The sequence below is a fragment of the Moschus berezovskii genome, chromosome 7, assembly GCF_049115385.1.
Source record: "Moschus berezovskii isolate FMDL1 chromosome 7, NW_MosBer_1.0, whole genome shotgun sequence".
Classification (NCBI taxonomy): domain Eukaryota; kingdom Metazoa; phylum Chordata; class Mammalia; order Artiodactyla; family Moschidae; genus Moschus; species Moschus berezovskii.
The window spans coordinates 86,886,769-86,899,477 of record NC_142466.1 but is presented as its reverse complement, the minus strand read 5'-3'; the positions used below and the strand labels follow the sequence as shown (position 1 = coordinate 86,899,477).

Sequence of the window (12,709 nt, the reverse complement as noted above, 5' to 3'; positions counted from 1 at the left end):
GAAAATTTTGAGCATGACTTTACTAGCATGTGAGATTAGTGCAATTGTGCGGTAGTTTGAGCATTCTTTGGCATTGCCTTTCTTTGGGATTGGAATGAAGACTGAACTTTTCCAGTCCTGTGGCCATTGCTGAGTTTTCCAAATTTGCTGGCATATTGAATGCAGTACTTTCACAGCATAATCTTTAAGGATTTGAAATAGCTCAATTGGAATTCCATCACCTCCACTAGCTTTGTTCGTCGTGATGCTCTCTAAGGCCCACTTGACTTCACATTCCAAGATGTCTGGTTCCAGGTGAGTGATCACGCCGTCGTGATTATCTTCATCATGAAGATCTTTTTTGTACAGTTCTTCTGTCCTCCCGAGCAGCTTGGGGAAAGCGGAAGGGAGAAAGTTGTTTATTGATCTGCGGTAATCCTACGCTCGTAAAAACTGCCTCGCTGAACCAAATAGGAAGACGGAATGTGTGGAGCTGCCGGGCCTCGGATCCATTCTCTCCTTGAAAGCTGCAGCTCCGCGGCCTGTGGATTCCTCTGAGCTCTTAATCGGCGGCGCCGCACCTTGTCCAGAGGGCAGGGCAAGGTACCGCGCGCCCCCAGAGTCCACAAGGCGGAGCTCATTCCACGTTCCCCAGTGCTGCTGGAGACTGACAGCCAAGACAGCCGGCAAAGTGACGACCTTTCTTTTGACCCCAGCGCCCCACGTCACGTGACCGCAGCCCTAGTCCGCGCCCCGCCCCCCGCCCGTCACTCACAGGGCCCGCCCAATAGCGATTAGGTGGACGGGCCCTCGGGGGGCGGAGCCTAAGGCTCCGTGCGCCGGAGGTTGTGGCGTCACAGCGCCCGCGGTGTCCATGGAGAGAGGTTGAGATGGCCGACCTCCAGCCCTAGACACCGAGGCGGCAGGACGGCGAGGATGTCGGCTTCGTTAGTCCGGGCCACTGTCCGGGCTGTGAGCAAGAGGAAGCTGCAGCCCACGCGGGCCGCCCTCACCCTGGTGAGTGGCTGGGGAGCGTGGCCGGGCCGGTGACATTGGTTCACCTCTGCCCCCCGCAAGGTGGGAGCTCAGGGTGGCGGGGCACTGCACGGCCCGACGACTGCGCCCTAGACCCGGTCCGCAGCCGCCGCGTCGCCCTCACCGCCTACTCGTCCCTGCTGCTGAGATAAACAAGCGCGGGCGGGAGCGGCTCAGGGAACCTAGGCCCGGGAACTACGTTTCCCAGAAGGCCGCGCGCCGCCGCGTGCGGAGGGGGAGGGGCGGTGTGAGCGTGGCCCCAGGCAGTCCAGCTCCGCTTTCCGGGACCCTGGGGCTGCGCAGGGTCTTGCGGGGGTTGCAGTGCCGGGGATCGCGGGTGGTTTAGAGGTTGATGTGTCAGGTTCCAGGCGTAACGGGTGAATGAACCAGCTTGAGGCCCTTATGGAGGAGCCGAGTCGAGCCCAGCCGGAGGACCTCAGTGGTGTGCGAGAGCGCAGACAACAAAGCCCACCTCCCTTGCGGAGATCAAGGCTGCAGTGCACAAAGGGTTGCTTCCTGATGTCTGGGGGTGGAAGAGGCTTTGATACTCTGTGCCTCCGGCAGTCCCAGGCCGTGGTGACTCGAACAAAGGATACATTTCTACCCTGAGTGAGTTTACAACGTACACAGGGTGAAAGGTCAAACACACTCAAAAGGGACCAGAATACGTGCTGTAGCTCCTTAACAGAAGTAAATGTGCATGCTGGTTCCTCGACGTACTGCTCAGTTTTGTTTTGTTTTTAACTAAGGGAAAATTCACAGAAAATTAACCATTCTTAAGCGTTCGATTCGGCGACGTTTAATACATTGACAGTATTATGGAACCGTAGTTCCTACACACACCTGGCCCCAAAGAAAAACCCCCTGCCCATTAAGCAGTCACTATTTGCAGTTTTAAAAGATTAATTTCATAAGAAAACTTATAATCAGCATTCTTCTCACATACACACACTACTCTTGGTTAAGAAGCCTTTGCGCAAGCATTTCCTGAAGACTGGGAAAAAAGATGAGAATGAATCATGGATTTCGTTCAGTCTAATGCTATAAGAAGGCTTGCTGCCGGAAAATTAGGATTTAGCGAAACAGAATAAAGTCACAATCAGGTGGGAGAATTTGTTTTCATAATGGGTCACTGTTTTAGATCCATAAGGAGGTGATCCTGTATTCTGCATTCCTTTTTGCTGTGCCACCGAGCCCATTTTCACTTCTGAAGGGTATGCCATTAAGTCTAAGACTTACGTTTCCTACCCTCACGGGACACAGTCGTGGGCCTTGCCTTCGGCACCTCTAGAAATGACTGGGAATGATAACCTAGCTCACTTTCTCAGACCTGAGCTGTCAATCCATGCTTGCTGCTTTATACCCGATTACTTATTCTAGCTTACCAGGCCAATTATGTCACCAGCACCGCTTTATCATATCAGTGCTCGCTTCACAAGGACTCTGTGTTGCCTTATATCAACATTTCCAGTTAGCATGCAGGAGTCCGTTGTGTGAATTTATCTGACTTAACTCTCTAGTAGACTTCCGTCCCTTTCCCTGTGATCTTAGCTGGTGCCAGAGCTTTCCACCAGAGGTCTGTGGTAGCAGGCTTGCAGTCATTTTAATCCTGGCATGTGTTGCCTAGTCTTAACACACTGGCCTTAACACATGTATTGATGTCTGCCTAATTTTCCGGTGTTTTTGCAAACATTTAACACCACCATGTTCATTTAAGTGCAAAAGGGGTGAAATCATTAAAGGACTAATGAGTGAAGAGAGATGAGAGCAAATTTAATGAGATAATAAAACTGGTAAGAAGAGAGAAATGTTAGCTAAATATATAAGTTTTGACATAGATGTATTTTGACAAGAATGAGATGTATTGCATCCTTGGAGAAGCAAGATGTCAGCAAGAAATGATTCCATATTTTCAGCACCAAATTATCACCAGTAACTGATGTTAATCCAGGAGAAATTGGCTGTTTGCTGGAAAGAAAGGCTTAAAAGACTAGTCCTAGGCACTTTTATGCAGCCCAGAATACCGTAAGATTTCAACCCACCACATCAAAGGCAGTACCCTTGACACCTGAAGAGAACATCCAGGGAGGAAGACGTCCCCTTCCCCTACTTCCCGGCAGACCCAGGAATTGATGAATGGTATTGAACATACAGGAGCCAGAGGAATTTCACTCTGACTAACCAAAGAATTTGAAGATTTAACACTCCACTGTTGGCATGCATACATGCTCAATCACTTCACCCGTGACTGACTCTTTGCGACCCTATAAACTGTAGCCCGCCTGACTCCTCTGTCCATGGGATTCTCCGGCAAGAATACTAGAGCCGGTTGCCATGCCCTCCTCCAGGGGATCTTCCCAACCCAGGGATCGAACCCACATCTCTTATATCTCCTCCGCTGGCAGGCAGGTTCTTCACCACTAGTGCCACTTGGGAAACCCCCACGGCTGGCTGAGCCCCTTACTTCCGTTGTTATACAAATTAGAATCATTGCAGCCCTAATTTACTGTTAGAGATATACCCACAGCTGGCCTAAAGCTCAGCTAAAGCTATAACGGTTAGTGGCACATAGCCAGCATCATTCTTGATGCACCGCAGAGAAGTTAATTTATTATATACAGTGAGTGTCTTAAGGCTTAATTTTTAGCTGCACCTGGTTGAGAAGGGTATGGAAATAATATAATGTTAAATACAATGGGGCTCAAGGAACTGTTCACTGAAGGACTAGCCCAGAAGTCCTTTGGAACAGTGACCAAACTGTGGGATTTGTATATGGAGATAGTTTAAGGGGCATTACACAGGAAACAATTGGAAGTAGCCCGAATATCTAACAATGAAAGGTCAGTCAGTTACATTAGAGTGAATCCTGTTGGTGAAATTTGTAAATCATGATTTTTTTTTTAAAGGTTTGGGAGTCATAATTCTTCATTCTTTGACTTGGTAGTCCTGTGCAACTTTTTGAATATTTAATCTTTAATACCTAAATCGCAGAATCGAAAGAATAAAATGATGATGCATATAAACTATTAAGCATCTAGAAAGTACTCAGCAAACAGTGAATATATGTATGTTATTATACTATGTGTCAAATTAGAAGCATATTAAACTTTCAAAAGTAGGCTACAAATTGTGACTCGATACAGTGATTACCTGTAGACACAGGAATAGTAAAAGGCAAAAGGGAAACAGCACCATAATGCCATAGCTGTTGAAGATGAATTAAAGAGTATACTGTAATATATTCATTGGCTACTCGTTATCTGCCATCTTTTAAACTGTAAAATGTCAGATTTATTATGAAACTAAAATAGGTTGTAGTTGTTGGCTCATATTTAGTATACATAATCATGGAGTTAACTTTGGGTTTTAATCTTGTTTCCTTAAACAGCAAAAAATGAAAATTGCCTGGGGAATGACTAAGGAAATACAGTATTGAGGATGGAAAGTTTCTGCTACAAGGAATAGAAACCCTATGGCATTGGATAAAGTAAAAGTATGTTGCTATGAAGTAGTTAAAAAGTTTTTTCATCTACAGTACTTTTTCCTGTAATTTCGGCAACAAAAATAGACTGGAACTCTTTTATTTTTTTAAGGCCAAAATATCTCACTCAAAGATACTCTCACTTGAAAAAATGTTTTGTTCTGTGATACACGTGTGAAAGACATTATATTTCATTGAGTTTCAGGGGCTGCTTAAATTTTAATTCACTTACCAAATCTCAGGTGAATTAGACTCATTAATTATACATAAATTTCTTGGACAGATGTGGGTTTCTTAGTTGTTTGGGGGAGTATATTGAAATTGGAGAGCCATTAGGCATGCAGCATGTTGTTTTGAAGTTTTTATATTATTTCCCAGAAGGGTCTTAGGTCCCAAATGTTTCCTGTTTAGTCGTTCTGACTTGTTCTGAAAATCTATCACTTGGAAGATTCTTTTCCCTGAAATGAGTACTCAGCAAGGTTATCCATCCTCATTAGTAACACTCCTCCCAATGGGGTACATTTGGTTTCTGCCTGACACTAGACAGTTAAGACACGTTTTGGTTCCTGTAACGACAGCTCCCCAACACACAGGTTACTTTTCCCTCAAGCTCCTTTCAGTATGAGATGTTGAACATCAACCACTTTGTGATAAGTGAACCACTCTGAATTGTTTTTGTTTGCTGCTTAAGTGTTTTCTACCAGGAGTTGAGGAAAAAAAGGAAACAGGTTACTTTTGTAAAACCAAATTAGACAAGTTAGAAAGTTAGGCATGGGGCTCAGGAGTTCCCTGGTTGTCCAGTGGGCAGGGTTTGGTGCTTTCACTGCCAAAGATTGGCCCAGGTCCAGTCTCTGGTTGGGATGAAAAGAAACACCAGGGGGTGTAGGGGCAGCGTAGCATGCATGCCCTGATCTTATATCACACAGCTGCACACCTCCAGGCCCCCAGCTATAAACCAGGGTTCTACATCAGATTGGACTTGCGGCGAATATTTTCCCATGGCTATGCCATTTTTTTTTTAATTTACTGAAAATCTGTTGATTGTAATTTGATAGTAATTAGGTTAATTTCTCTCACATGGAAAATTTGGGAAAGCTAGTTTTTACTGGTAGTCATTTAGAAGGGTAAATAAGCACTTAAAGTTTTTTCACTAATATTTCTGTAACTATTTGAAGCTGACATACTGTAATCTCAAAAAAAAATATATAATTCTTCAGCATTTTCTCCTTTCCCCCACCTCCATCCCATTCCAAGTTGTTGCTCTGTTGGCTCCTGTTCTGGTAAAACCGTGGGAAATGGCCTTTTTAAACCTTAACCCGCTGTGATTAATTTCACTTTTTTTTTTCAATGACACATAGTAAGAAATATGTACACAGCATATATTAATAACTAAAGTCAAAGTTTCACAAACTGAATCAAGTGCAGTGCATTGGTTTATCTTCTATTTTGGAGGGAGGGAGAGGATTGCTTTTTAATGCTAGTCTCAACCTTCTAAATTGGTTTCATGACTTTTCTTGACTCTGCTTCAGCATCTTCATCTAGCTAGGCCCCCACAAGACGAAGTGAAAGAGCACACCAAGGCTATCCATCGAGTCTGCTTCCCCAGCACAGGCATGAGTTATGGCCATGGTGATGGTCATAATGTCCACCACGGTGATGGTTATAATGTCCACTCAATTTCATAAACCAGGGAAATGCATGTATAGAAAATTAGACAACCAGCATAGCATTGCCAGCTAAAGGAGCTAGTAAAACAAAGTAGGAAAGGTGTCTCTTCATGATGACATACTCTCATGGTTGTAGGAACAGCTGGCTCATGTTGAGCTCTTTGTTCCTAGACAAGCATGTTCTAGATGCTTGTCACTAATTTGCACATTTACTCTTTACAAGAATCCTAAGGAAGAGGGACTTTTATCCCTGTTTAAGCCAAGTACTGAGCTAAGACACAGCTAAGAAGTAGACCAAGAACGCTCTGGGACAGGCTTTCTCCCTGGAAAGGCTTTTTCCTCGAGGAAGTTTATCTCTACACATGTAGTACATTGAGACATTTTCTTATTTTGAGAAAACTAGGCTCAGTTAAACAGCTGCTGCTGCTGCTGCTGCTAAGTCACTTCAGTCGTGTCCGACTCTGTGTGACCCCACAGACAGAAGCCCACCAAGCTCCCCCATCCCTGGGATTCTCCAGGCAAGAACACTGGAGTGGGTTGCCATTTCCTTCTCCAATGTGTGAAAGTGAAAAGTGAAAGGACATGACTGAGTTAAACAGCATTTCTCCTGAAAACTCTCTTGTGTGTCCTTCTTTGTATCATTGACTGGCTTAGTTCTGGTCGTTGAGATACCCGAGATCGTGGTTTAAGAATCTCTGAACATTTGGTGGGACTGGCACGAGAGGCACACTCTGTGTTATTTGATGTGGTATTACTCTGTGTTACTTGCTTCTCTAAGTATGCACTTGTTGGCTCTGAATAGGTTTAGGGTAAGCAGAATCAGCAACAGAGTTAATGATCAAAAGGGAAAATGCCTGAAAGTTGTCTCTCCCAGTGCAATACTTGATGTCATTCATTGAGTGTTGAGTGCCTTCCGTGTGTCAGGCAGTATGCCTTTTACTGAGCATAATGTAGGAATACAGGGTATATGCTGCCCAGAAAAATTAAGTTTGTGATTAAGTAGATAGTACCATAGAGATTATGACAGGGAGCCCTCCTTGACCGGAATAGAGGAAGGAGGGATGAAGAGGATGTTGCTAGTAGATTTTTTTTTTTTTTAATTTTAAAATGTTTTTAATTGAGTAGAGTTCATATGCCTATATAAAATCCAAAAGGTACTTTGGCAGGAATGGAACGTAAATTCATCACATGAATTTGTTAAAGATTAGTCCTGAATTCTTAAAGCCTAGGAAATACAAGGCTTTGAAGAAGTAAAATTTGTAACTAACAACTTAATAACCTTTTCTTTTTTCAGACACCTTCAGCAGTAAACAAGATAAAACAACTTCTTAAAGATAAGCCTGAACATGTAAGTAAAACCAATCAGACAAATATTTACTAACAAATGGAAGTTGTGTTTCCACAATAAGTTTATCTTGAGATAAACAGTATACTTTCATTAATTAGGGGTTTTTATTTAAAAAGTAAAATATGCTCATGATTGTTAAATGCAGATAACACAGGTCATTATGAAAAGGAAGTCACTCACCCCACATTCTTTGTTCACTCTCCCTTCTAAGAGACAGCCTCCTCGTGTCCTTGCAGAGACATCTCTAGTTTATTTATACCTCGACCAGGGTTTCTCAGCCTCTGCACCGGTGATCTTTTGGACTGGGTAGTTCTTTGTTGAGAGTGAATTGCAGGATGTTTAGCAGCATCTCTGGCCTCTGCCAGAGTAATTCCCTGAGCGGAACCACGGGGAACCACCAGCCTAGGCTTTGCTTATTAATTTGCGTGTGTATCTCTTTTCCTACCTAGGTGAAAACATACCATGCAGGCTATGGTAACACTTTGCTTTGCCCCTGATAATATAGCTTGAAGATCCTTCCCTGTCCTTATGTAAAGGTCCTCATTCTTTTTCATGGCTGCATAGACTAGTATGTTCCACTGAACAAGTTTATTTAGCCAGGCTTTCATATAAAAGGTCTTTGGGGTTGTTCTCTTTCGATGCTGCCACAAATATTATTCAGCATATATTTACTGTCTGTATCTTGCCCATTGCTCTAGACCTGTTGCTAAGTCACTTCAGTCGTGTCCGACTCTGTGTGACCCCATAGACAGATCTAGACCTGTAGGCATAGCTTAATTCATCTATGTAGACTATATTCTTAGATGTAGAATTGTTCAACAGTGGGTATGCATATCATCTTAGTGCATCATTAAGGGATATGGAAATGACTTCCAAGACAATTAATGTTTGATGATTAGACAACAGAGTAATTTCTGGGTTCTTTTGCACAATCTGTGTTAACAGTGTAATGGGAGTTCTAGCATGTTCCTAAGAATTAATTAAGTCTAAAGTGTATCAGCGTTCCAGCTCAATTTGGGTAGACTAAAGACCAGAGCACAAATTGACCAGTTGACACAATTTTGCTTTGTAGTGTTGAGGAATGTTTGTTTGTTCATGACGTGAAAAGGGTTGAGCAGACACTTCATCAAGTATTATTTGTGGCGTAAGCAGTTCCTTTTCCAAACTCCATTTACCTAAAGTGCCTGAATCTAGTCTGGATAGTTGAACTTCCTGCTTACTTTGAGTCTTCTGTTATAAAGATAAAAGCTAAGTTAAATATTTATGACATGTGCTCCAGAATTTCAGTCAGGCAGTTACTTATGTGAAATTTCCTCGCAGATTGTCAAAGCTGTCACTCTGAAGGTGTGAATAAGACTACTGTCTCCTTGTTTGAAGACAAAAGAGAGTGCTCTGAATGCTTTGGTTCGTCAGAGCCCCCAGATGACTTAGCATCTAACTCATGCTCTTCACTAGATGTCTTCCACGTTATTGTTACTTTACTGGAGCAAGCACATGTTACTGCTTTTCAGGGAAACAGGACCCCAAAATAGAAATTGGGGAAATGTTAGAAAATTACAGAGGCAGACATTAGTATTTTAAAAGTGCTCTTTGATCCCTTTTTAAATTTCTTGTGTCTGTGTTGCCTGCAATCTTTTGCTTTCTGGTAGTCGAGAATATTTACAGAATTACGGCCCCATGTCACGTAGAGGCACAATGAGATTGCCAGGTGACGGCCTATGAACCTTGGTGAACCTAACCACAGGGAAACTTCTGGGAGCAGCTCACATGATGAGGTGGAGCAAAAACATTTTTGAGAAAGTCCAGTTTTCTTAGCTAGTCATCTCTGCCATTGGATATTTTTTTCCTTTAAAAAAGCAAAGGTGATTATTCCTTTTTGGAATTAAAATTCTTCCCTTAAAAATGGTTATTCCTAGACTAAATGGCTAATGGTAATCATTAAGTAGTAAACTTGGGTTTAGGTATAGTGGAATATTATAAAGGCATTAATTGCAAATGATAATTATACAAGTTAATTACATGGGGAAATGTTTTAAGTGGAAAAAACAGAGAATAAACTTTTTTTGTTTCTACTCCTAATAAAAGCTATGCTTAGGGAATTCCCTGGAAGTCCATTGATTAGGACCTTGGTCTTTCACTGCCAAGGGGGCAGGTTCAATCCCTGGTCAAGGAAGTAAGATCCTACAAGCTGTGTGGTGTAGCCAAAAAAAAAGTTCAGATTTTATATAACATAGGCTGAAAGAAAACAGGAAGAAACACATAGCTCATTTTTATGGTAGTGATGACTGTAATTTTGGGGGGCAGTTTTTCCTTTGTACTTTTTCTTTGTATGTAATTGATTTTTATTCTTTTTCAGATCCCTGCCAGCATTGTAGAGATATGTGTAGATAGTTGATATTTTTATATGCTAGTTTCTCACTCTGCTTCCTAAAGGGACATTTTATAACAGAAATCTAATATTTATCTTTTGCTTTTGAAGAAATGAATGTCAGATAGGGCTTTTATTAATATAATTGTTTAATCTGTGCTACTTCAAAACCAAGTTTACTTTTACAATGCCTTTTCAGGTTGGTGTGAAAGTTGGTGTCCGAACCAGGGGTTGCAATGGCCTTTCCTACACTTTAGAATATACAAAGACAAAAGGAGACTCTGATGAAGAAGTTATTCAAGATGGTGAGTTTTAAACAAACTTTTTCTGGGCACTTTGTTCTACCTAAAATGTGTAGCCTTCTGAAGCCTGAAGAGTAATGATGATAATAGTAAGAATGGTGTCTAATGCTCACTATGAGGGAGACATGGTTTGATAAGCTTTCATATGTTAACTGTTTTATACACAGCAACTAAATGAGAATAGTTCTATCCTGCCCCCATTTGGCAGATGGAGAAACTGAGGCACTAAGGTTAAATATGTTTGTGTAAGGTCACACAGCTAGGAAATGGCCTTGTGAACATTTGAACCCAATCAAGTTTACCCCAGAGCTGTGCTGTTAGTAACCAGTTGATCGATTATTGGATAAACTTACTTGTTTCAGTTATGAAAGGTTATCATTGTGTGCCTAAAGATTTTAAGATGATATAACTTCAACCACTTGAATGAACCAACCACTTTGGTGTGAAGCATCTGTGTCAAATAAGTAAATATTATTTTTAAAATCGATGCATAAAAGTATCTTCATCCTGTAATCTTTTATCTGACTCAGTTTCTTGTAAGGAATAAAGCTTTTTTAATCCATTTGTATTTATGAGGATACCTATCTCCACCTCCATAGTAACTAGGAAGTTATGTTATTATCAGTTTTCCAGTCCATAAGTAGAAAAACAGAACTGCTTGTCCTGATCACTCTGATTTAGTCTTATTAAATCAGTGCATTGTATCATAGTCCTTTGTGTTTTTCAAGGCTTGGCAGTTTTTTGTATGTACAGATGTCATTTCAGGATTTTCATTAATTGACTGCAGCTTTACAGAACTCTTACTGAGAATATACAGATTTTCATCATGTGGCAAATTCCAGTTTTACATAGAATTGTCATGGAATTTGCTTGTGTACAGCTGTCTGTGGCTCCTAAGTCGCTTCAGTCGTGTCCGACTCTGTGTGACCCCATAGACGGCAGCCCACCAGGCTCCCCCGTCCATGGGATTCTCCTGTTTAACCTAATACAATTGTTTTTGACATAAATTATTGTGTAGGAAAGGGGACAGACAGGAAACTGAGCACTGCATTCCTTAAAGGAAATGAGACAGATTCAAAAGCGTCTTGTTTGACCTCTGTTAGTGGTTACTATTTAAAGTTCAGTTGTGCTTTGAATCAGCAGGTTCCAGGGTGGGTATGACTCACGTTCTATGACTCACGTTTTCTTCTCCCTCAGGAGTCAGAGTGTTCATCGAGAAGAAAGCACAGCTAACACTGTTAGGAACAGAAATGGACTATGTTGAAGACAAATTATCCAGTGAGTTTGTGTTCAATAACCCAAACATCAAAGGAACATGTGGCTGTGGAGAAAGCTTTAACATTTGACTCCTCAGGACTGCTCAGGCTGTAAGCCCCAGGAGAGCTGTGTGGAAGCTCTAGGGTTTATTGAAGAAACCATGTGACTGTCACATGCTTAAGGTGTGTAATGTATGGCTGCCTTCCAAGGAAAATAAAGTGATGCATTTGAAAATGAAGCCAGTGTGTTAGATTCCAGAAGAATTGATGCTTTTCTTCTTTATATGGGACAGAAAATGATAATCCATTGCTCTCTTGTCATCTTTCTGATCTGTAAAGAAAAAGTTAAATTCTCCTTCCTACATCCTTTCTGTTAGAACTGGTTCCATGGAAGTGGCCTTCCTGGGAGGATTTCAGAAAACATATTCTTAACAGCTGTGCTCTTTTAGATCTTTCACTTCCTGACAAGATTGATGACTTGAAATTCAGAGGCAAGAAATCTAGACTGCTGGTGTCGTGTGATGGTGCATTGTTTTCCTACCCAGACTTGGCATAGTGTTCTTACATTTTTTATCCAGAATTTCAGTGTCAGATGCCTCATTTGCTTATCACCCTGTAGCATCCCCAGCCGTTAGATTAAAATACTGGACAAAGCTTTCCTTGAACTATAGTGCCGAACAGTTCCCAGTGATGAGATCAGAAGGTAAATACTTTGCCCACCTGTTTTTAAGTCCATTTCTTTTGCCACTCTTAGGTGTCTGCCCAGATGTGCGATCTCAAGGTGACTTAGATCCTTTCTCTTGAAGTCTCTTTAAGGGACTTCCCTGGTGGTCCAGTGGTTAAGATTTGACGCTTCCACTGCAGTGGGCATGGGTTCCATCCCTGATCAGGGAAATAAGATCCCAAAATGCTGCATGGCAAGGCCAAAAAAAAAAATAGCAGTAAGTTCTCTTAAAAGCCATCTAACCCACTCACTCAGTTCTTTACCTGGGAAATAAAACTCCAGGGATGCTGATGGGCTTTTGTCCCCCCTACACTGCAGGCTGGATTGGAGCAGAGTGGGGACCACCTGCATCTCCTCTCTTGGAGGTGCCACACCAGTTCTGTGCTCTGAGGCAGTCAATGGAGGTAAATGGGTGATCTGGCTTCTTTATCTGGTCAGCATTTTGATTAGATTTTCTTGTAATTTGGAGAGCGTATTTAGCTTTATTTTATTTGGGGTGAGAAGAGTCTTATTTTAAAACCCATTTATGTGAATTATCATCTTGTTTCA

At 41.9% G+C, this 12,709-nt stretch overlaps 1 protein-coding gene across 2 annotated transcripts; it reads left to right on the top strand.

Moving 5' to 3' along the window:
* Positions 1 to 806: 806 nt before the first annotated feature.
* Positions 807 to 11,675, top strand: ISCA1 (iron-sulfur cluster assembly 1). Of its 2 annotated transcripts, XM_055427404.2 has the most exons (5): positions 852 to 996; positions 4,403 to 4,507; positions 7,457 to 7,510; positions 10,078 to 10,183; positions 11,378 to 11,675. In XM_055427404.2, the coding sequence occupies exons 2-5, from the start codon at positions 4,487 to 4,489 to the stop codon at positions 11,524 to 11,526; spliced, it is 330 nt and encodes a 109-aa protein (XP_055283379.1). In that variant the 5' UTR covers positions 852 to 996; positions 4,403 to 4,486; the 3' UTR covers positions 11,527 to 11,675. The 2 variants fall into 2 exon arrangements, with proteins under 2 accessions (XP_055283378.1, XP_055283379.1); XM_055427403.2 differs by lacking the exon at positions 4,403 to 4,507 and having other exon boundaries at positions 807 to 996.
* Positions 11,676 to 12,709: the final 1,034 nt, after the last annotated feature.